At 41.0% G+C, this 23,788-nt stretch overlaps 1 protein-coding gene across 3 annotated transcripts in view; it reads left to right on the top strand.

Moving 5' to 3' along the window:
* Positions 1–23,466, top strand: part of LOC111587111 (low-density lipoprotein receptor-related protein 8-like) — a 108,765-nt gene extending 85,299 nt beyond the window's left edge. Inside the window, exons 9-18 of one of the 3 annotated variants that reach the window (XM_023296940.3) lie at positions 94–219; positions 5,474–5,645; positions 7,262–7,489; positions 10,077–10,195; positions 10,917–11,056; positions 15,264–15,405; positions 16,154–16,306; positions 17,294–17,581; positions 18,419–18,487; positions 20,972–23,466. In XM_023296940.3, coding sequence (XP_023152708.1) covers positions 94–219; positions 5,474–5,645; positions 7,262–7,489; positions 10,077–10,195; positions 10,917–11,056; positions 15,264–15,405; positions 16,154–16,306; positions 17,294–17,581; positions 18,419–18,487; positions 20,972–21,312 — 1,778 coding nt within the window. In that variant the 3' untranslated portion in view covers positions 21,313–23,466. Of the gene's footprint in view, positions 1–93; positions 220–5,473; positions 5,646–7,261; positions 7,490–10,076; positions 10,196–10,916; positions 11,057–15,263; positions 15,406–16,153; positions 16,307–17,290; positions 17,582–18,418; positions 18,488–20,971 lie in introns of all 3 variants that reach the window. The other 2 variants (XM_023296944.3, XM_023296931.3) reach the window with 2 other exon arrangements.
* The last annotated feature ends 322 nt before the right edge of the window (positions 23,467–23,788 follow it).

Here is a 23,788-nt window from a genome sequence, read left to right as displayed (position 1 = left end):
TGAGGGGTGAATTAGTCACTCGCCGTCGCCGTCTGGCTGTCTCTCTTTGTCTCTCGGCTGATTGATAACCGCTCTTCACTCTCCTCCCTGCAGACATTGACGAGTGTGAGAACCCCGACGCTTGTAGCCAGATCTGCATAAACTACAAGGGGGACTTTAAGTGTGAATGCTACGAAGGATATGAGATGGACCCTGTCACTAAGACCTGCAAGGCAGAAGGTGAGTTACAATGATTGCTGATGAACAATGTATATTTAGGGTGGCTGAGAAAACGAGAGTTAAATCAAATGCTTTTATTTTGAAACATTAATTAGTGAAAATCTGGTGGGAGATTCTGAAGTATTTTTTTTGATTATGCTTCATGTTCCTGCAACATATGTTATTCACACAGGTTATAACCTATTTGGTTGCTGGTAAACAAGTTTTGCACCATAAAAGCTGTTGCACCGTTGATAACAAAACTCTTTCTCGGATATTGCACCACCTAGCTTTTGCACTAATGTCTCCTCATAATCGCAACCATCTTTCTACCGTTCTGCCCTAATCGTTACTCTGCAGATGTTTGTGCAGTTAACATAACTGCTAAAACACACAAAACATGCAAACATCGCCGAGGCCACCGCTTTGTTTCTCCTCTGAGTCCCATCAGACGGTTTTGTGAGTGACAGCTGGATGTGTTTAGCCAGGCTGAACACTTGTAATTAGGTGTAGCAAGTCTTCAGGGGCACCTGGCTAAGTCATGGTGGAGGCTAATTACATCGGTTTAATTCGGCCTCCCGTTAGGCTCGTTGATGACAGTTGTCAGACTAGTGGAGAACAGAGTGAACTGCTAAAAGGCCAGTTAATTTTCTTTGACCTCCAACTATAGCCGGAAGCTATTAGCAAGAGGATTACACACAGAGGCCGTTGTATATGTTTACACCCCATTTCCCCCAAATTTTCATTATCTAATTGGCAGGAAACTGAGTCAAATGAAATGAGTTGATTTGGTCCCCGTGGCTGTCGAATGCTGCGATTTAATTTTCCTCAATTAAACTGAGCTCATATCAAAGCTCAGCATTTGCATGTGTGTGTTTGCATTTGTGTCCGCCTCCCCCTTCGCCTCTAGTCTACACTTGTGTGCTTCCTCGTGCATGGCTGCGCAGCATGTTTGCTATCAGTTGATCATGGCCAACAGAGAACTGTGTGTCTGGCTGCGTGTCAAAAGCAGAATCGCAGTGACTGCCGCAGTTCAGCATCGTGGCTTTCGAGGCAATGAAAACTACTGCTGCCGCGAAAGGCCATAAAAACCAGCAGGGGAGCATTTTCCCCTTTAGAGGGGCTGGAAATGTTGTCATTGTAAGGGCCACTCTTTGAGAGCAGCGCTGTCATCATTCAGAGTTGGAAGCTGGAAGCGAAAGGGTAGAAAGAGGCAGCGTGCAGGAGGACGATACTACAATGGGGCTACGACACTGACTGTCAAAAGGGAAACTGTGGCAAGCGAGCCGTTAATGAGAGAATCTCATATCTGCCTCCAGAGATAACTGGCTGCTGCTGCGGTCCTATTAACATACAGTGTCACAAAGTGATAGGCTCAGTATAGATGTTACAGGACAAAGGTGGGCTGTAGTTGCCATCCAGACAGATAAAAACCTCCCTGCAGGGACACAATGTTACTGTACCCCACTTGACTTTTCCTGCCACAATTAAAAAGGAAATAGACATAAAGATATAATATAAATGCTTCTTAGAGCCTTGTTGGATATAATTCAGATTAACATGCATCCTGGGTGACCTTAGCAAAAGCAGACGACTCTAAAAATAGGTGTGAACGCGCCCAAAAGAAAACAAGGACACAGTGTTAATTGCAGTGTGTGATAATAGCCTGACAAAAAAACACCAAACAGTCTGTGGCTGAGATCGAGGCAGGAAACTGTCAATGACTTTGTAATGTTTGAGCTGCCTTTGCACCACCAGCAAGTGAACATAGATGATTTTGTGAAATGCATCAACAACTATTGGATGAACTACCATAAAATCACTCATTTTCATTGACACTTTTTTGTATAACGATTTGGTTTGCGCCTGCACAAAGGCAGCGAAAGACATCTTCATGCTTTTATTTTGTAGCAGACTTGATTCTTAAAATGCTCTATTTTCTGGCCAAAGATTTTAAAGAAATCTTTAAACAACCTTCAGATGGTCCAGAATGCAGTAACAAGCCTTCTTACCAAAACTTAACGAGAGCGCATTATTCTGGTTATAAAGACTCTTCATTAGCCCCCTGTTCATTTTAGGATTCATTTTAAGATTTTGTTATTGGACAAGCTCCTGAATATTTATCTGATATGTTGGTTAGGTAAGTTAGGGATTGACAAACCCTAAGTTATGAAGTTAGAGCATCTTATATAGAAGACAGCTTCCAAAGAAACCATAAAACTTCTCTTTTCAGGCTTGTGTTCATGTAGTTTTTATGTAGTTTCATGTAATTTACTCATATTAGGCCTATGTGTTCCTTTTGCTATCAGTTTTTGTATTTTATTGTGTTAAGTTTAATCACTGTAACATTTAGATTTTTGATTTAATTTTATTCTTTTACATTTATATATTGATGTAAAGAACTGTAAGTTGCTCCTGCTGATTGAAATGCATTTTACAAATTAAGTTCTGTTAATGTTATAGACTTTATGTTTAGGATGCCAAGATGATAAACAAAGACGATGAATATGTTAAAACATTATCTGTTTAGCTTTAGCATGTTAGCATGTTGAAATCCAGCTCCACAGAGCTCCTAACATGACTGTAGATGTAGTGGCTTCCACAGTGACGTTGCTACTAGCATAAACCAAACATTTTTCCACACCTGTATGCACTGTTGACTCCCAGAATTCCTTGCTTGAACCGGAGCATCATGGGTAATGGAGTCCCAAAGTTCAAATGACTCACTATTTATGTGAATGCTCAAATAAAAGTTCATTCTTATTTAATTTGTTCATTTCTCACATTAACTGTGTTGTATGAATTATCAACTCAATAAATAAACATAACTTTATCAAATAAAGTCATAATAGTTGACATCTTGTTGTGGCGCGTTGTCACACTTGTTACAGTTTCTCTGCTGATAAAATCACATGGGAGTGGGAATGAAAAATCTAATCATTAATGATCACATTGGATGCATTCTGCTAGATGAGACCTTCATTTCTCAGCTGTTCATATTTTTCACAGTGCAGATGTATTTGGTCATAACCAGGGTTGCCAACTTTCAGTAAGAGAAAGAAGTTATATGTAATATTGTTTATTTTAATGAATTTCTAATAGTAATCTAATTTAATTGTAATGTGGGTGAGCTGACCCTAGTAGAAGATGTTACGGTGTATTTGAAAGGGAAAGGGTCACCCATGAGGTCCTGTAAAACACTATAATCAGCCCATATCTTCTGTGTAGCTGACGCCAGCTTTTGTTTGCTTTATTTAATGTTTCCTAAAAGTTGATGATAAATTACGTATCTACAGTACAGCAGTTATTATTTCATAAAATGAGATTCTATTGTTACTAGGCAACCTGCTGCCCGGTTTTGGTGGTTGCTTTAATGATTGGAGAGGTTGTGTGTAGGTAGGAGAAGCATTCACATGCACAATAATGCACTGCTGCAAATATCCTGCTGTGACTTTGTGAAAGGGACAAATCACCGTAATTAAACACTCAACGTGACAGAAAGACATATTTTTTCAAGTGTAAATAGATCAGACCTTTGCTAACAGTGAAATAGAAACATGCCTGCAGCTGTGATGGAGCTCAGGTCTCCACCTGACGACGTCCGCTGTGTTATGGATGATCAGACTGTGACTGTGTGACCATTCACCTGTCTGAGGTGAACAAAAGTACACGCTGCCATTTGCCATTAGATTCTGATCAACGGTCTCCACGTCAGGGATAATTTATTGGCTAATTATAACTAATTAATGAGGTTACTGCTGTTGTGCCACATGCGCAAATGAGCACAACTCTGTCGATTAACATTTTGTCAAAACCTGGATTACATTTATTTATAATGAGCCTCATCAATCTGGCCTGTTCCAGAGTCTGTCTGCATTGCGGTAAAGTCGTATTTTTATGGACATTTTAGTGTGTAATAGGCAAAGTAAATGAGACAAGACTCCAAATGAATTTTTGAAGTTTTGTGTGCTCACCTCCAACAACAAAAGGCATGTTGATTATGGAGCAATTTTTCTGCTTAAATCTGAAACTTTCCATGCTGAGAAAGCCTGTTTAAGGTATATTCTTTCATGAAGAAGAAGCTTTGAGATGTTTAGAATGAGAAGATAAGACTGAAAAGGGTGTCACACCTAAAGAACAAGAGGGTTAAACTTTGTTGCAGCTGCAGAGGGAACTCACTAAGTCATTATTATTGTCCTCTATTAGCTTCCTAAGACAGGCCAAGGAACCTGTGGGTTGTTTATCTTCCCATTGTGGAAATGACTAGTCTTTTAAGTGTGAGTGGGAATGCTCACTTGTGTCTGTTTTGTCTGATTGCCTGTGTAAAAGTTGACAGCTTGCTGTTTAAAGAGTTGCAGCTGGTGTAGAGGTACCTTTGATCTATACATGCAAAGAGAAGATAATCAGGAATGTACAACTTAATGATGCATACAGACTTTCTGATCAATACACCAACTATTCAGCTGTTTTTAATGAAGGATTACTGTCCCCACACTCTTATTAGAGGAGGATATTGAGCCGCATCACGCAAGCTTTGTTGCGTTATTTATCTGTGTAAAAAGGGTGATATTTAGGTGTTGACTTCTTTGCTACAAATGTGCACATTAAGCTCCGCTGCTTTCTGACAGTGTGGTGAAGCCTCAGCATTCCTACAGTAGAGGAATGTCTAAATCAATCCCTGACATTCAACATTTCCCATCAGAGTCAACACATCTAACACACCAACATCTCAATGTTGTGCTGAAAAACTAACCTCTCAGGCTCACTGGCATCTTCTTTTTTATGTGATTCCCTTATTTTGTCAATTTTTAATTTCATATTTCACATAAGAGTAGATAGAGTGGTTATTTGTTTGGGTCCTGACCAAGTGTTTTTCATAATATTCTGAGAAATTGATCCCACAGAGTAAAGGTTAAATTACTTTAATGCACCGCACTTGCTGCTTAATTTGAAGCGTATTTAATGCCACTGTGTATAGATGATGTGGGAGACTGTGTGAGTAGTTTTCTGATAAGACACACCGGCTTGAACCCTGCTTCTCGCCCACGATCAAACTGTCAAAGCTGATTCCTCTGTGCATTAATGAAGCAAATCCCAACTCCAGTGTGTTCCTCCCACTAACAATGTTTTCATCCTTCTTAAGCCCCATTTATAAATTTCCGTGCACCACAAAGATTTTGCTTTGTACTCTGCTCATTCATATTTTGACCCTGACTTCACAATTTTGCCCATTCCACAAAAGCAGTGTCTTTAATATTCTTTTCCTTGCACGCAGGGAAAAGCCCCTATTTACTGTTCACCAACCGGCACGAGATCCGTCGCATCGACCTGGTGAAGAGGGATTACAGCCAGGTGGTGTCTACGCAGAAGAACGCTGTGGCTCTGGACCTGGACGTGGCCAACAACCGCGTTTTCTGGTGTGATCGGTTTCACCGCAAAATCTACAGGTGAATAAAAAACAGAAACACGAGCTCACCGTCGATGACTTACCTGATTTCATTTCAGAAACTTTGCAATAGAAAAAAAACTTGATCTTGTCTTGATTTTCTCTTTGTGATGTGTTTTTATGCATTCATTGTTCTTCACAAAAGGTCAGAAGTTATTTACAACGGTAACTCGCCATATCGCGGTTCACTTTTCGCAGTCTCACTGTATTGTGGAATTTTAAATTGCATTTGGTATTGTGGATTTTCTGCTATATCACAGGATTTTAAGGTATATGTACATATATTTATTAATGTGGCGAGCTACATTGATAACGATGTTGGAAAAAGGAGAGCTGCCTATTATGCACTCTGCAACTGGCAAGTACTTTTACTTTGACACACAGAAAGCAGCATCATTGAAAATGTGACAGGAAGTCATATATATTTGCAACATACATTCTTCAGTGTTATTCATTCATCACGCTTACTTTGTGCATCACTATGCATATACATTTGACATGTGTTTCTATGTGTATATCTAAAGATGCACAAACAAAACAAACATGTTTCCAAAGCTGAGCCACTGGAACGTGCAAGATCTATTTACCAGTCACCTGTGTTTTTCAAACTTCTGATTTTGTGCACATCACTGCCTAAACAAGCTTTTCCAGTCATTTCTTTTGACAAATCTCACATTGTTTCTCTCTTTTGATGTTTTTAACATTTAATCAACTCAGCCGATGGTTCAGGCTTGCTATTATTTTAGATTAATTCCACCCTTCCTATTGTTATCCCGACTACGTTTTCCTCCCCAGAGTGCATTCTAATTGGAGCACTGTGTTCTCTTTATAAAATGAATGTTAAGAGGAGAAAAAAAAAATCTCAGGGGAACCTGAAATTGAAATTCCTGTTCGGGAGCACCGCTGCCTTGCCCTCGCCTCACACCTCTGCTGGGGCCAAGTCATTAGTGAGCAGGGCGAAGCCTGACTGAGGCCTTGTCTATTCTGATAAGTGGTCCACGGAAGAAGGACACTAACCCCCGGATGAACCTGCCCAAGGCTATCCCTATCACACCAAACCCCATTCTGTGCTCTGCAGTGGCTTCACAGCACAGCGGAGAATTCCACTCATCAGAATTCATCAGACGTAAAGTGGAGGAGATCAGCTTGTCTTCCTGATGCTCCTACATGTGCTCATTTATTCACCTATTTCCATTCACATGATTTATCTAATTAAAGTGCTTTCTTTAGACAAACATACAAGCTTGTTAATTGTATTATCATTTATTCATTTATTGTTCTTGCTAGTTTTCCACGGGCTGATGTGATAGCAGTTACTTTTCTATACCTGACGTCCAGTCTGTGCTAATCTACTTTTTCAAAGGAGTCTGTAAAATACTTTGGCTCCCAATGCAATCGCTGAAAATGAATTTTTTTAAAATGATAAATCTCTTGATATGGTGCCATGTAATGTGAAGGATGCTGCATACAGACTCATTATCGCAAAGTAGGGTCCACCAGTCAGTCAGCATCCCTCCACTTCCCATCAATTTTACAACACTGTCTGGTTTGCTGGAGATTATGCTTTATATATTCTCATCCCCTCAAAATACTGCCTCCCGTATCTTCCCCCTGCAGCGCCTTCATCCATGAGGCCGGTGATCCCTCCCAGCAGGTGCCGCTGGTGGATTCATCCCTGCAGACCCCCGTGGGGCTCGCTCTGGACTGGCTCCAACACAACCTGTACTGGACCGACTCCGGAGACAAATCCATCTCCGTGGCCTCGGTGGACGGCACCAAGAGACGCGTCCTCATCAACACCGACCTGAGCGAACCCCGAGCCATAGCGCTGGACCCCCACCATGGGTAAGAAGATGTGTGTGTTTCTTGTTGCCGGCACAGAATCTAATCAATTACCTCCTGTTATGTAATCCCCAACATTAAAGATCTGAACGGTAGAATTGATAATAATCATCAGTAATTGGTTATCTCTTCTGAGAGAGAAACCACTGACTTGCACTTTTAATTTTACAGAGCATTTTAATTTTGGAGCCACATGCTGTGAATTCACATAATTCATAGTATGTCAGCATAAAACGGTGTCAAACTCACTTTATATCCTCCTACACTGATCTTTTTTTCCTTGAAGATGATCTCAGATAAAGATTTGTTAAGCGATTTCAGGCTGGAATCCAGAAATTGAATATAAATAATCCTCTTTTGGGACCATATCATATAAATGAGCATACAGTAAGAGAAGTCGTTTTTTTGTCTGTTGGAATCCAGTGTAACAAGCCCGTGACCCATTTAGCACCCTGACTCAATAGAGTTTTTGGAAATTCTGTCCTAGATGATCGTTCCTAATCTGAGAAGCTGTGTGAAATCGTGCCAGCGTGTGATTGTGTAGCTTTTGTATTCTGGTGATCCAAACCCGGATGAGAACAAACACGCCCCAGAAATAAACTAAAATGAACTGACACGTAGCCTAAACTGACTCATATGCACACAGATTTTCTGCACATTACAGACCCAATCATAGCAGCACCGCAGGAATATAAAGCACACACAGAATGCTTACTGTGACACCAAATAGCAGCTCTGTCTTTGCAGGAAAAGTCGCTTGATGTCAGTAATAAACATTTACATAGAAATGACTAAATTGTTGTGTGTTTTGCTGCTTTGACTGCTGACTGTTATTGCCCAATAACCATCCAAACTATGCTGAACTCATACCCATAACAGCTTTTTGAATTTGGTGGTTTAAGCCTGCCACGCACACGGATCACCGCTGCAGGATCCAACCTGGGATGTTTTTCATTTTGCAAAGTATTTACTGATGATGTAAATGATCACAGAGAGACAGTTAAATCTAATGTACAACTACTAATCGTGATGTAATGATCTGTTTTTCTTTGAACACAAGGGGAAAGGAACTAATCACATCACATAATGCAGTAAATATGTCAAAGAGGTCAGTGATTCAGTGAAAAAGCTCAATCTGGACAGTCTTTGAAACACACTGTATGTAATGTGATCTAAGGTGGATAAGTGAGCCACCATGTCAGAAACTGTAGCTGCTCCGGTCTCGTAACAACGCACCGATCCCAGAAAACATAACAATCCATGCGGAAGGTGACTGGGACATAACCACGAGGTGTTGGGAACATTTGTATGACAGATGAGGCTATTACTGCTGCTCCTGTGACTTGTGTTGTGGTTTTGTGGTGCTGAACGGACAGCTCCCGTGTGCACTTGACACAGATCTCTTGCTGTAATTTCCTGCAGTATTCGTTCTTTCAGGAATTTCACCTTTTCTCTTTGCCCTTCAAAACAGCAGTCCCACAAATTTTATAGCAAGTTTTTTATTCCACACATCAAATCACAGACAGTATTGCTTCAGCTATAGTGTGAAGTTTACTGGAAGAAAAAGTTTCTGCCATCTCCTTGTTCTACTCTTGCACTCTTAAGTATGATTGTACTACAGTAGGATTGTTGATTGTACATTGTCTAGCAGTATTTTTTTTTTCTTCTCTTTTTATGTACATTTTGCTACAGCAAAAATTCTGGTGGTGGCCTTATGAGAGATACTGAAGAATGCTGATTTGTGGCAATATGTTAGTAAAGCATCCCACATATGTCTAATGAAGATACTCGACTCGGTGATTGTAGTGCAACATAACACAAATTAGTTAGCTCCACAATGTTACCAGACTAATGCCAGCACACACTAAAACAAGATAATTTTTTAACCATCTTAAAGGAATTGCTTTAATTATTAACACACAACTGAAATAGGTACATTCAAATTAAGTTAACAAATGATATTATTGCCACAGGTTTAAGTTAAATGTACTTGAGTAATTTGATTTCTCTCAAATGAAGAGTTTGTATTGAGTTGCAGCAGATAAATTTAGGGTAGACGTCACAGACACAGTGCTAAGGAGGTATTAAACCTCATTTTTGCACTTAAAAGGGTCAAAATGCTATTTCAAGTTGATAGAATCCACAGAATAAACTGCCATTACTTAAGAAGAAAGAGATGAGATTTATTTAAAACAGCATTTTCATCATCTTAATTTAAAGCTCAAATACACTTTTTACAGTGCAGTACAGTGTGTCTAGTGTTTTTTTTCTTCCCCCTCACCCCAACCAGTTGAGACAGATGACCACCCTCCCTGTTCTACTTGGTTCTGCTTGAGGTTTCTTCCATTAAAATTACGTTTTTTTTCTCCCTACTCTTGTCAAATGCTTGATCAAAAGGAAATGTTGGGCTTCTCCCGATAAAGGGCTATAGTTAAATCTTGACATTACCATGTAAGTGCCTGAAATGCACGCAGTATAAATAAAATTTAAATAAACTGAGTACAACACTTGTATGCCGATGATGGTATTGTTTTTATGTTTCTTGTTAAAGCTCCAACTCTGTAATAACACAACACCTTGTTTGTTCCAGCTTCATGTACTGGTCAGACTGGGGCACACGAGCCAAGATAGAAAAGGCCGGTATGAATGGAGTGGACCGACAGGTGCTGGTGGCTGATAACATTGAATGGCCCAACGGCATCACTCTAGGTGAGGAAAGCAGCTGCTCTTATTTGGTTCTTGCCATGAAATTATATATGCACTCGCCAGCAACTTCATTAGGTTTATCTGAGATTTCTAATTCTGTTTTCACAAAGCCGTTTATTATTGAGGTCATGATGTGTGGTGATGTATTGGGCTTTGTTACGTTTGAAAGTCTTTCTGATATTTTGCCCATTTCAGGAATACTTTAAAATGTAAAGCAGTACAGTAAAACATCAATTAAAACTGAAAATGTAGAAGTTTTATAAAAGTGGCAGCATCAGATTTCACAGATGTACCTGTGGCTGGTGAATTTATATGGACATTATATATTACACAGTGCTTTATAGTCGACTTTTACATGGCATTTGTTGGGCATAAATGTGTCTAAATCACAGTGTTGAAAAGGAGATAACGCACTCAATCCGCACTTTGTAGGTAAAGGTCAAAAGTAATAGAAATACTGCAGGAAATGTTTAATGGTAGTGACAAGAAAGAGATTAACAAAATTATCACGGTTGCTTTGAAACGATATTTGAAGTGTTTCAGAAGTTAAAGATCGACACAGTAAAACTTGCAGCGGTGTAATGGTGAGAATCTGACATTGTAAAAAGTAATCAATATCACCTAAAGGGATTTGCTGGTCAGAGTGCACGAGTGCTTACCGCGAAGACAATCAATTTCGGCTCGGCTTGGGTAAGTCCTGTCTATATGTGTGTGTGCTCCTCAGACGTAGCCAACAGGCGCCTGTACTGGGTGGACTCGAAGCTGCACCACATCGCCAGCGTGGATTTGAATGGAGCTCACCGCCGAACGCACATATCGTCTGCAGAGAGGCTGGGACACCCCTACGCTCTGGCTGTTTTTGAGGTCTGTGTTTTGTGGCTCCATAGATTTATCTCATTCCCACATATTGTAACATTCAGCAATCGATTTCAGGGATTTGGAGCAGCTGTCTATGGTTTCATCCAGCCTCCCAAATCTCATCATATCTACATCTCTCTCATTAGCCTCGCAGGGCCCTGCAGAGTGACTGGGAGTTTGAATGTAATGACTGTTGAATTCAATTTATTGCACGCTCAGTTGGTGGATGTCCTTATGTATGCTCTGTTTGTTTTCCCTTGGGGGATCGACTGGCTGAGCATACTAAACAGAAACAGCTTTAAGGGCTGGAGAACAGTCTAAAGAAACACATACACTCCTGCTTTTGGTCATCAGCCAGCTTCCAAGTGTTTGTATATTATGTCAGGCCCTTCAGAGAGCCTAAATTTGGTTTGGTGCCAAGCTGTCCAGCAAATCTGCTGCCGTGTGGCTTCAGAAATGATTATGCTTGTCCCTGTGTGAGAGCCAGTTGTTGTCACTGCAGCTTAGGAGCCAGCCAGTTCAAAATCACCCCAGTGGCCTATTCCTCAGTGGGACATCTCTCTAGGGAAAATGTTCTCAGTGGGACCACAGATAGAGAGTTCAGGCCAGCTTTACAGGCAGGGATTTTTGAAAATACCCATTCAAATTTGAAATGTATATTGTTCCAAGTTGTTGTTTGAGCCAGAATACCAACAGTGAATTCAAACAGATTCAAAAAGAGCAAAAATGTTGTAACTCTGCATCTGTCATTTAATCGAATAATCGAAAGAGCAGATCTGGATCCTTTACTCAAGTAAAAATAGCAATACTACTGTGTAAAAATAATTAACCTGACAACACATTTTACTCAAAGCCATTATTTGATAAATGTACTCAGTCGTCATACAGGTCTGCAATAAATTAGAAGCTTCTGGAACACAGGTGTGAGTGTCCACAGTCAAACATGTTTTACATCACTATGAGCTGAGAGGCTGCCATGCTAGAAGGAAGTCCGTACTCTAGAAATTGCACCTTAAACCTTTGATGCACAGCATGGGTTGAAAAATACCCATATTCCATTGAATATGGGTCACTTTTGACCCATGTTGTGCATCAAAGGGTTAAAGCTCGACTGAAGTTTACTGCTGATGTTTGGAGGAGAGAAGATGACACCTTTTACCCCAAGAACACCAAACCTACAGTCAAGCATGGTGGTGGAAGTATTATGCTATATTCCAGACATTCCAGAATATCATACAGGTTGCGTCTGGCAGCTTCAATCACCTTAAATCAAGTTGTAGATCCTATAGGTCACCTCAAATTATTCTATAGGTTATCACCTTTGACCCTTGTTCCTCTTTGCTTTTCCCTAACTGAGGCTGTAAGCATGTTTAGTTTCTCTCTGTGCTTAATATGGCCCTGAGAAAGGCAGATGCTGCGAAGACAAATGCTGTACCAAAAACATGACGTGGTTATGATTAGATATTAGCTGGTTGATGTTCTTGAGCAGACAAGTTGTCTCCATATTGGGCCGTAATCTGAATATGGCCTTCCTCTCAACTCCTTTTATACCGAAGGTTGAAGAGAATCCTCAGAATTGATCACATCGCTGTGTTGCTCGTTGTTTTCTTAAACTAAGCCATCTGAATGTCCAGAGTGTTTCTGAATCTGCCTCCTCGTTCAAGATAGAACCAGAAGCTTATGAATGGTTATGAAAAGCGAATAATTGAGGTGAAAATGGCCAAGGAACATTTGCTGCTTATTTTTTTTTGACCCAGCAGATTTAGTCATATTTCCAGTGTATAATACCAATATGTATGATTGTTCCAATCCCAATGATTCCATGATAGAAAATTGAGAGTTATAGGAGTCATTGGCAGCCAAAGACTGCCATGATATAAATGATCTTTACGAGTGTATGCAACTTTTGTTCACAACTGTAACTACACATTTTCACAATATTTCACAATCCCTCATCAATGTTTGAACCTCTAAAAATGAAAATTCCAATAGTTGCCCAAAGCATAGCCTTGAAGATTTTCTTTTGTTCTCTGTGCTGTTAGTCCACTGTGAGCCAGCGCTGTAGTGCAAGTCAGTGAAATGAGGATAAATGCCCTCTGGTGTAATACATAATCGATCCGGGACTCCTTTTGATCTCTGTCCTGTTGTGACTACAAGGTGACCTTGTTGTTCAGCATGTTGGACATACACCAGCACCAGCCTAATTGAGTGGGGCTTGTTGTCTCGTACATCACATTACCATCTCTTTCTGACTCGGTGACTGAGTCAACACAAACACACACACATGCACACGTGTGACGCAAGGCTTATTGTCCTGGCGCTCGCTGGAGATTAGACTGTAGTTTCTAAGGCAACCGCAAAAAAAAAGTCTCTTCCTGTCTAAAATTGCCTTTTTTTAAACTGTTGACAGTAATGAAACAAAAAATCAATTAATGCCTAACATTACTATTTCCTCTGAGCTGCTTTATTTTGACTAAATTAAGTTCTGTTTTAATCATATTAGGCCTAACTCTGCAATGAACTGAGATGATGCCTGACACTTGAAACCTTTAGAAATAAGAAAATTAAATAATAGTTTGTTTTCTGTAAATAAGCATCATTATTTGTTATGTTCCTGCTGTTTACTGTTGCACTGCTGCTGCTCCAGTTGAACAAAAGCCTTATTCACAATTAAGCCCCTATGCATTTACTTGATGCATTCATCCTCTCATAATATCTGGATTAAAAGCCAAATTAACTCCCTCTCTCATCAGCAAAAGACAATGACTTCGACTGTGTGTGTCAAATATTTCTAAGTTCATGTTTCTCTTCTTGCCCCAGTTTTCTTTTTACCTCATTCCCTGCAATAAATTAGATTTGAGTCCCATCAGCCAAGTATGGACAACATTCAACACTCCCTCAGCTCAGCTCGTCTTTCTCTGCTCTCGCTGTCTTTCTGTCTCTTTGTTTCCTTTCAGTCACATAAACACATGTTGTAATTTTATGGCTCATCTGTTTCATTCAGCCATTTTCTGTCACCCACAACTGAACACATTTTCAGCACTGTCTCTTTTGAAAACTAAAAAAAACAAAACAAATTTCAGTCCATTGTTTACACGCACAATGGTGCTTTGAGCTGATGAAGAGGAGACATATTGTGAACTATGCTCACCATGCTGAAGAGCTTTAAACCTGCAGTTTGTCTAGCATCAATTCCAGCACAGCTGTGGCGTTCAGAGCCTCAGTTGGAATCCCCGACCACTGCTGCATCCCAGCTCCCCTTTCTGGTCCATGTAGTCATTTTTGAGCTTTTTAAACTTAGTGAGGAGGTAGTCGAGGCTCTGCTTTACCTGGCTGCAGCCATCTCCCACTGGATCTTTTCGAACACCGGCTTGGTCTGAGAGGCTCTCTCTAACTTTGACTGAATTTTAGTTGAAGACCGCGGTGCCAAGAAGCCCCAGGTCTCCTCCTCAGACCACTGCTGCTTGGATCTGGTGTCCATCTTTACCGGTTTTCTAAACACTACAACTACTAATTGCTAGGTTGTTTAAAAATGTCGATTCTGTTGTCGATCGTCGGTCACTGTAACCCCACCCCCAGCCCGTGACGTACTCAGTTCTTATCTCTGGCCCAGCAAAGAGGTGGTGCCTGAAAAGCACCAGTTTTTGGAGCCTGGAGTCGGTGCTTAGTTGGTGGAAACACAAAGAACTGGTGCTAAGTCAGTAATCATGAATGTCAGTGAATGAAAGCTTCATGCCAGTCTGTCAACTTTATGTCAAGATATCTCAGTGAAAGAGTGAAAACCCCATGCTAGAGAGAAGGAAGGTCAAGAGTTAGCAGTATCTTTATGCACAAACCAGACAAACAATATAAAATCTTTATTTAATGGCACCAGAATGTCTGTACCTAATTTAACATTGAGATATTTCAGCTAGAGCCAAAATGAACCAAGTGAACTCATTCTAGCTGTATTATCATTATTGAAGTCAAATAAAATGAAGATTTTATAAAAGTTGCATTCAAATTTTGACTAGCATCGTAACTTTGCAATTTCAAATTGTGTCCATGCTGTAAATATTAGACTGTCAATATTAGATTGTATAAGATTGTGTCCTTCAGACCACTAGAGCTGCAGGAATCACCAATATGTGTTGTTGGGTTCAAGCCCTATCTGACCCTGATGAACCTGCTCTACTTTTGATTTACATTCTAATGTTTCCCTTCTTGGTGTCAGGATCGTATCTACTGGACAGACAGAGACAGGGCGGCAGTCTTCATGGCCAACAGGCTGACCGGTCAGGACATCCACGCTCTGGCTGAGAACCTCAACGACCCCCATGACATCGTGGTCTTCCACCAGCTCCGACAGCCGCAAGGTGTGTTTACAGAATTAGTTAAAATCCGCGTGTGTATATCAGTGAGTCATAACACCAGTTTCCTCCCATCGCTGAGACTGTGTGAACTGAGCTGCACCTCTGTGACCAAGCTTCTCCAGTGTGTCCGTGTCAACATGAATAAATGATGCTGAGACTTGTGACTGTGCGGGAGTGATCAAAGCTCTGGGAGCAGCAGTACATTCACACATCTGTCAAAGACCTGCCTCCTACCCAGTTCTCTGTGACGGGACAATCCAGTTAATCATAAATGCGTGTTTCCTTTCTTGTTCGTCAGATTCTATATCTGTCTCTGTCTGTTTCTATTCCTGCCATCCAATGCATATTCCATGCTTATTCATATTTTATCTTTCCTTGTATTTCCTCACTGTCTTTCCAATTTGAACTTCATCCATTCTCGTCTCTCTCCTGCTTTGTTGGGAAACAAGACTTTGGGATGAACTCGGCAGAGTTGTACCTGGCAGAGCAGCACAGAAACTGCTTAATATTTACAGCAAGTTTCTGCATGTTGCCAGATTTTATTCTTAGTGTTCTCGTAGAGTTTGCTTACACAAAGTAATGAGCTTTGTTTAAAGGGAATTCAACAGCGCTCACAGTGGGGAACCATAAAGAACGGCAACTACTTCTGTGTCTCTGTGTCTGTGTGTGATCTGCTTACATTGAATTAATAATAATCTTGTTTATATAACCATAACTGTTTAATTCTCAGAGGCTATTTATTTCTCTCCAGGCCCTGACAGCTGTAATCTGGGCAGTGTGGCCAATGGAGGTTGTGAGTACTTGTGTCTTAAGGCTCCGCAGATCACCGAACACTCGCCCAAATACACCTGCGCCTGCCCCGACGGACAGGACCTGGGGCCCGATATGAGGGGCTGCGTGCCAGGTGAGGCCGATAATGAGCTGTAATTGAGAGTATTTAATGATCAATAACTCCTCGAGGGATTTGTTGGGCTCAGTGCTTACTGTGTAGATAATCAGATTCTGCCTCACATAAGCAGGGCTGCTGCCTGCAGGACAGTTGACAGTAAAAACAACAGTGGGAAAAAAGACAGAGAATGCAAAACTCATTATAAAATCAAGCAAAGAATATTAAAAGTGTGTTAATGAAATAAACTAGATTCAGGGTTATTTTGGAAAATCAAGCTTAAAAATGTATGAGTTGGTAATGTTTATTTGTCTTCTAAAGTGTTATTACCAGCTCAGTAAAAACCAGCATATTATTCAAGTTTAAGGAAGCGCAGATTAAAGTAATACATGTGAAACATTTGTTGTTGTTGGTATTTTGCATTTTATTTAAATACACTTGGGTGCAAACTGTGCAGCCTGAAACTCCTTTTGTTCTGAAGTTAGTGTGTTTTGCTGCAGAGGTGAAAGAATGTATGCAATAAATGAACAAATAAATATTTTATTTGTAGTGGGTACTAATCAATAATGAATTATTAAATACACTCTTTCCTAGAAACGTGGTAAATGAAACTTCCTGTAACTAAAAAAGATCGTTGCTAAGCAACACATGCAGAGAGTGGATACAGTAACATGCACCATTGCATTGCAATGGAACCCAACATCTGTGATACAGATGTGGAGCTTGTGATGTATTATACTGCTTAATTACACTATATATTGTCTTTTCTGCATAATTAAACACGAGGGTTTTGAATAGAAGAAGCTTCATAAACTCTTTCCTGCTGACATTAAAGGGGAATAAAAAATCTTGCACTCAGTTTATAGCAAGGTCATATGAGTAGGGAATGTAGATTTTTGTTAACTCATTGATACATAGTATTTGAAACCACAGGCTTTAACACATCTACTATGATCCAGTTCCTTTAGCTAAATGTCTAATTTGGTCTAACTTTCCTCATAGCAGCACCAAGAAACGACATGGCAGCAACATCCTCACCTCCCGCTGGATTCACACCAGGCTCCAGAGCGACTGTTGCCGAGGACTTTCCTCTCCCCTCAGTGGGAGTATCACAGGCGGATGCCATCCCCCACTTGACCACAGCTCCCTCTGGATCCCCCGAGTCCCTCACACCCCTCAGCACACTCAAACCTGTATCCTCTCAGGAGTCAAAAGCTCTGGGCTCCCACTCCACCGCTACAGCCATGGTCATCTCCACCACACCTGCAGGGGACAGCAGCGTCTCACAGCACTGTAAGTGGACTATGAATTGAGAAAATACTATAAGTAAATGTCACTTAGAGCTTTGAGGAACAGATAAGTGTGTTTCAAGATTTATCACTTCAATAGCTTCAGCCCTGTGTGATTTACACGTCATTGGTCCACTGTATGATTTTGAAAGTGCAGAGTGGCACAACTGGGTTTTACTTTGAGATCCACAGTACTCTGATGAAGCACCGCTTTCACCTGAGAGGCCTCATCTCCTGCCAAGTACCACATCCTATGGTTCTACTGGCACTCATAATGTAGCTAACAACCTCACCCTCACCATAATGATGACATTAAAGTGAGGTATCTACAAGCCCCAACAACCACAGTCAAGCGACTTTAATAGGAGTGATAGATTGTACCTCGTCACCTTGAAAATGTCGTCATTCCCTCCATAAATTGTTCTATGTGTAGGCAGGAGTGTGTTGGATGTGTGTGATATAAGCGTACACAAATAAGTGTGTTGGTGAGTATGTTGTATGCAAATGAGCTATGAAGTGACACTGGAGCCTAATGGAGCCTGAATAGATGGAGTCCAGAAGGTCAGGGGTGCTGTGAAGGTCACACTGTGGCAAATACCAAGCAACGCACCATTTTTCCCTCCCACTTTCAATTTCACCTTCTTCCGTTCCGCCTCTCTTTGCAAAACGCTCACGGCCATGCACGCATGATCACGCCGTCTCTCTGTTTTATCTCCCCTCTCCTCCACCGACTCACCCTTCCTGACTGCCCTGCTTATCTCTCATTCTGTTTCTCACGTTTTTTTCCCCTATGCACACTTTCTCGCTCCTCTTTTCTCACTCGTTTCTTGTCTCTGTGCAGCTGGAGGCGAGCATTTCCTTCTGGGCGAGAACCTGACGGTGGCCGTTTTGGGAGTGGTCATCCCCATCGGTAAGCTTCCTGCAGCTTCCTTGTCTGTGTTTGTCTGTCCACAATAGAGGCCTGCAGGGTGGCGTATCACCGCTGTCTATCTGCTGCCTATAGCCTCCGTTTGTTGTCCATTCCCACTGACCCTGCTGTGACAGGATGAGAGAAGCCTTCCCCTCAGGTCCACCTCGCTGAGGTTTCTCAGGAATCATTTCCCGTGCATCTGACATTGCTGCCACGCTGCATTATTCACTTCACATCATGTTGTTGTGTTGGGTTCTGCTACAGCAAGAACTCCTTGTCAGCAGACCTTTTTGCGCAGAGTTAGCCTACTGGAGTGCAGCAGGATTGATTGGTTAATGTAAATTAGAAAAAAAAACGGCCGATCTTTTTATGCGCTGCACTTAGAGTAGTCACTATGGTGGCAGATTCCCAACTCCAGAGTCTGTATAATTTCAGAAAAAAAGGTCCTTGATTTCAGACAAAAGTAAACAAAATCAGCGTCTCATTTTTAGTCAGTGTATCAGTTTTGGACATTGACTCCATGAATTTGGCTGAAACACAATAATCATTCAGTGTGCTCATGTATTTTAGATATGCAAGATGTTGTCCCAATAGACTGAGGCTAAATTTGAATGCCAGAGACAGAAAGTGAACACTGGAAAAAAATGTAAGAAAATGCAATATTTTGGTACCTGAGGTGCCAAATTATAATATACAGTAAAAAAAAAGAATCTACCCATCTCCTAAAAATACAGTAAAATTTATAATTAAAATACATTTTCTAGCCTTAGTTTTACAAGAGTTCATTGTGTACTTTTCGGGCTTCTTAATGTTTAACAATGAATATTATTTGTGTAAAAACAATAAAATATGTGGATATTTATATCTATATTGCCCTTTACAGTCAGATAGATAGCCATAGTGATAAATAATATTTATAGCAATAAAAACCATATTTTGACATTATGCTTACAGATATTGTACACAGATGAAAAACATTTATACAACTTTTTTGTTGTGAAAATCTTAATTAACAATTTGTGTAAAAATACAGAACCAATAATTGTTTTTATTAATTATCAACAGTTACATTTAATTTTAGAGAAATATTTCCATTGTTAGACTTAAATTTAATAGCCTCATCTATTAAATGAAAAGGAAATAGCTGTGAAATCAGGATACATTACCAAATCTATTTTTTAGAATTTTTAATTTTATGCTTATTCAGCATTTCAGTGACATTTTACATTAGACATGTAAATTCTGTTTTTTGTTATTTTTTTGTGCATAATAAAAAAATTGACAAAAAAATCTGCAGCGTAAAATATAACATTTCTGTGAAATCACAGATTTTTTTACAGTGCAGTTGATGAAGTAGTAAAAGCAGCATTGTTCTTTTTTTCCTTTCTTCTACTATTATAAGAATGATAATGAAAAATGAATGATCGGACCTTAGTTTGACTGCACGGCTTAGTATGTTTGTTTGCATTTTTACTGTAACACAAGCAAAAGCTTTTAAGATGAAGACTTGCGTGTTTAGCCAACGCAACATTGTGTCAGTTGCAGGGGTTGCCAGAGCGTAAAATTCCCCAAATTCAACAACCAGAAGAACAGAGCTGCTCTTTTTCAGTCCAAACTCCAAAAGCACGCCTGCTTCATCCGCTGGGAAATACTAATAGACGTCAGCATCAAGCAGATCTTTTTTTAAATCTAACCCTGAATGTAATTTGGTAATGACGCACTGTTTGGTATTCCAAGTACTGCTCAGATGCTCCTGGGTGTAGTTTGCTAGTAAGTCGAACATTCTGCAGAGCACTTATTAGAGCAGTTAAACCCATAGTTTAATCCATGCGGTACACTATTGAGTACTTTAGAAAGGCTAGAATAGAAAAACAAATCTCCTTTGTGAAGAGTGGCTGGGTAAAGAATATTTTCTCTTAAGTAAACCAGCTGCTGTCCTGGTTTGACACCACTGGCTCTGAAAAATATAAAGGCTGCAGAAAAATAAACACCAAAAGATAATATTGCAGCAAATGATCCCTGCCACAGTGAGTCATCCAATTAGTTCAGATGGCCTGTTTTCATTATATTCTTAATCAGGTGAACATGCAGTACAAGAGGAAAAGATGCCAGTAGAGGCTTTTTGATGTAATTCGATGAAACAGTATTAAATTACAATGATTATTCAAGGACAGATTCACTGAGATGAATTGCCAAGAGACTGTGCAGTGATGTGGTAGTTCAGATACACTAAGCACAGTTTAAAACTAACCTGGCCACTAATGGTGCTTCACACAGCTGATTTACTTTCTGGGTTGGTTGGCGTATGACCCGACTTTGACCTGAGCCAGCGAGCCGCCCAGACACAACCTGCCCTCTCTGTTCCCCTGCATGCCTGTTGTGCTCCTCTCTGTGCCTGTCATCTCATGCCATGGACTCGTTCTGCCTCGTTAACGCTCCCCCCCCTTCCCCGTGTCCCCGCCGCTGTGTGTTAAACGCATGCAGTTCCTATTGTTGCCACAGTGGTGTTCGGCCTGGTCTGCGCCGGCGTGTACCTGGTGTGGCGCAACTGGAGGCGCAACTCCACCAAGAGCATGAACTTCGACAACCCCGTCTACCGCAAGACCACCGGCGAGGGCGAGGAGGACGAGATCCACATCGGCCGGACCGACGCCATGAGCCACCACGCGCACCACCACCCCTACCCCCAGGGCGTCGGCATGGGAGTCGTAGGGGCAGGAGGGGGCACCTGCCCGCAGTTCATCGCCCTGCCTCTGGGGGGCAGCATGCCGGACCCGGGGACTCACTGGTACACGGAGCAGCCGATGCTCTCGACCGCAAAGTGACCCAGCAAAGGCGACTTCCTCCGGAGAAGATGGCCGCTCAGGCACACGCACACGCAGCGAGGTCAGAGGCGACATTGGACCGAGTTTTCTGAAGGGACGAACAACATATCATCAAGTGTTACATGCAGCCATTCACAGCCATGTCCTTATGCCAGTTTCCATCTTAAAAACAGCGGTATAATTAAGACAAATTCTTAAAAACAAAAAAAAAAACAGTTTCATACATTTTACTGTGCTGGAGGTGGAGCTATTTTTCATCTCCGGCAAATGCTGAGAATTACTTCCAGAATTATTAACGTGTGCTAATGTGCTCCTGACCTTCACCTAAGCTGGAAGATGGAGTTAGACCGGTTCCTCTTTTGAGTCTTTTGCATTGATAATGGAGTGAGGTGCGTGCTGTGTGTCTTATATTTTGTGATGGGGCTAGTGAGAGACTGTGTTTTGTCCTTGATGTGTTAATTTCGGGTTTTGTGTTATTCCTGGTGGGCCAGTGGAGCTCTGGGGGATGCTGTTAAGGAAGGAGGAGCTCTGTAAGTGGGACAGCTCCGTGCGTTGATGGGACAATCTGTACAGATTCATGTTAGAATCAATCACAAATGTCATTACTGGAGTTGTCTTGTGCAGTCAACATAATTGTGGATGGATATCTTTATTTTTTATTACGTATTGAGCGTTCTCTCTGATTCAGAGGTGAGGCTGTCAGGGTTGAGTTGATGTGAGAGATTGTGTTTTTGTTCGACAGTCAACACCCTGGAGTTTAATAAAAGTGCAGCAGAGAGGAAGGAAAAAAATGTAGTCATGAAGTGTTTCGTTAGAGAGGATGTGAGGTTAAAGAGATGCGGGTTCATTACTGTGGCTTGTTTGGAAGTTAAATGAAAAGCAATAGACTGCAGCTTTTATCCAGCTGCAGTGCCACCGTTTGAGGTTGACAAAACTCTAGAGTGTTAATAATTTCATTTGATCACCTGCTTTTGACTGTGACAAATGCACACATAAATACACAAGGGGGGTGCGGCGGTGGCAAAATCCCCGCTGCTCTCCAGAGGATGGAGACAACATGCACTACTTGCCCTCCGAAAACACAAACAGCATGCATAATTGCTCACCGAGTGACAATGCAGCCATTTATTGTCGCAGGCATGAGACACACGAGTAAACACACGTCGCACGCACACACTGCATTCCCGCCGTCCTCCTCCTGAGATGCCCGATATGCGAGCAGACAGTTTGGGTTGGTGCCACGTGGGAGGGAACAGTCGGTGGCTGCGTGATGAGAAAGATCCGTCATGTGATCCGAGGAGGTTGAGGCCAACTTGTCCTGTCAGTTAACACGTTTCATGCTGGTTCAGCCCCATCGTTTCCTCTATTACCCCATTATTACAAGTCTAGGTGTGTGTGAGTGTGTGTTCATTAATATGCATGTGTGCTAATGTTCATCCCACAGCCATATTTGAACTGTTTTGTATGCTCTTTGTTGCACAACCCTCTTAGAATGCCTTCTGTATTGTGTATTGCATGGAAGAAAACAGTGTATGAAGTTGAGTGGAAACACGAGTATGTAAGTGTGTGTGTTTGTGTGTGAGAGTGTCTGACACTGGAAAAGCTTTGAGGGTGCTTTTTGATTCATTGGTTTGTACATATGTTTTCATAAAGTTTTGATAATGTATTATATAATTATGTAAAAGACAAGCTGTACATAAGATTTTAGACAAAGTGTTGACAGGTATATTAATTTATTTGTATAAAGGAGAGCACTGCATTCCCTGATTGTAACAAATCGGAATTATCCGCCAAAGTGGTTTGTGTTGTTTCTTGCTGTGCATCGTTTAGCATCCTTTTTGTGCGCCAACCCTCTTTCTTTGGTAAGCCACATAATACATGGAGACCCTTCCCCTCAAAAAAACTCCCACATCTTTGTTTCCCGACCTTGATGTTTAATAAGATGATTGATTTTTGTTTATTTGTGCCTTTTTGTTTACTTTTTCTCACTTTGCTCTAGTGTTTTTTTCATGAAACAGACAGGGATCAGCCAACTACTGTACATGCAATGATGGACTGTATTAAGACCAAACTGGTTCCACTTTTTGATTTTCTGTAATGGATTACTTTTGAATATCTCTATATATTGATATATAAAATCTGACTGAAAACTTCCTCAGTCTGTGCTGTTTGATTTTCTTTGGCAGAATATGTAGGGTATTTCATAAAGTTTTTGGCGTCACCAGAAAACGATGCAAGAGAACGATTGTTCTTGCATTATTTGTCAACATCTCGTTTAACTTCCATGCAGTTGGTGAACCGATGTTCAAGTTTTACTATCCCTATCACTGTCACTATCGTGGAAAAAGGTCACAGATCCTCCTCGACAGCATGCATGACCTTTTCATTGCTCTGAAAATTGCATCCACGCAATTCGGGCCACAAACAGACTTTAGACGGTGCAGGTCGGGTCAGTAAGGTGCGTGAGGCAACAGTT

This window comes from Amphiprion ocellaris, chromosome 10 (genome assembly GCF_022539595.1).
Source record: "Amphiprion ocellaris isolate individual 3 ecotype Okinawa chromosome 10, ASM2253959v1, whole genome shotgun sequence".
Classification (NCBI taxonomy): Eukaryota; Metazoa; Chordata; class Actinopteri; family Pomacentridae; genus Amphiprion; species Amphiprion ocellaris.
This window is presented reverse-complemented; position numbering and strand designations above follow the sequence as displayed.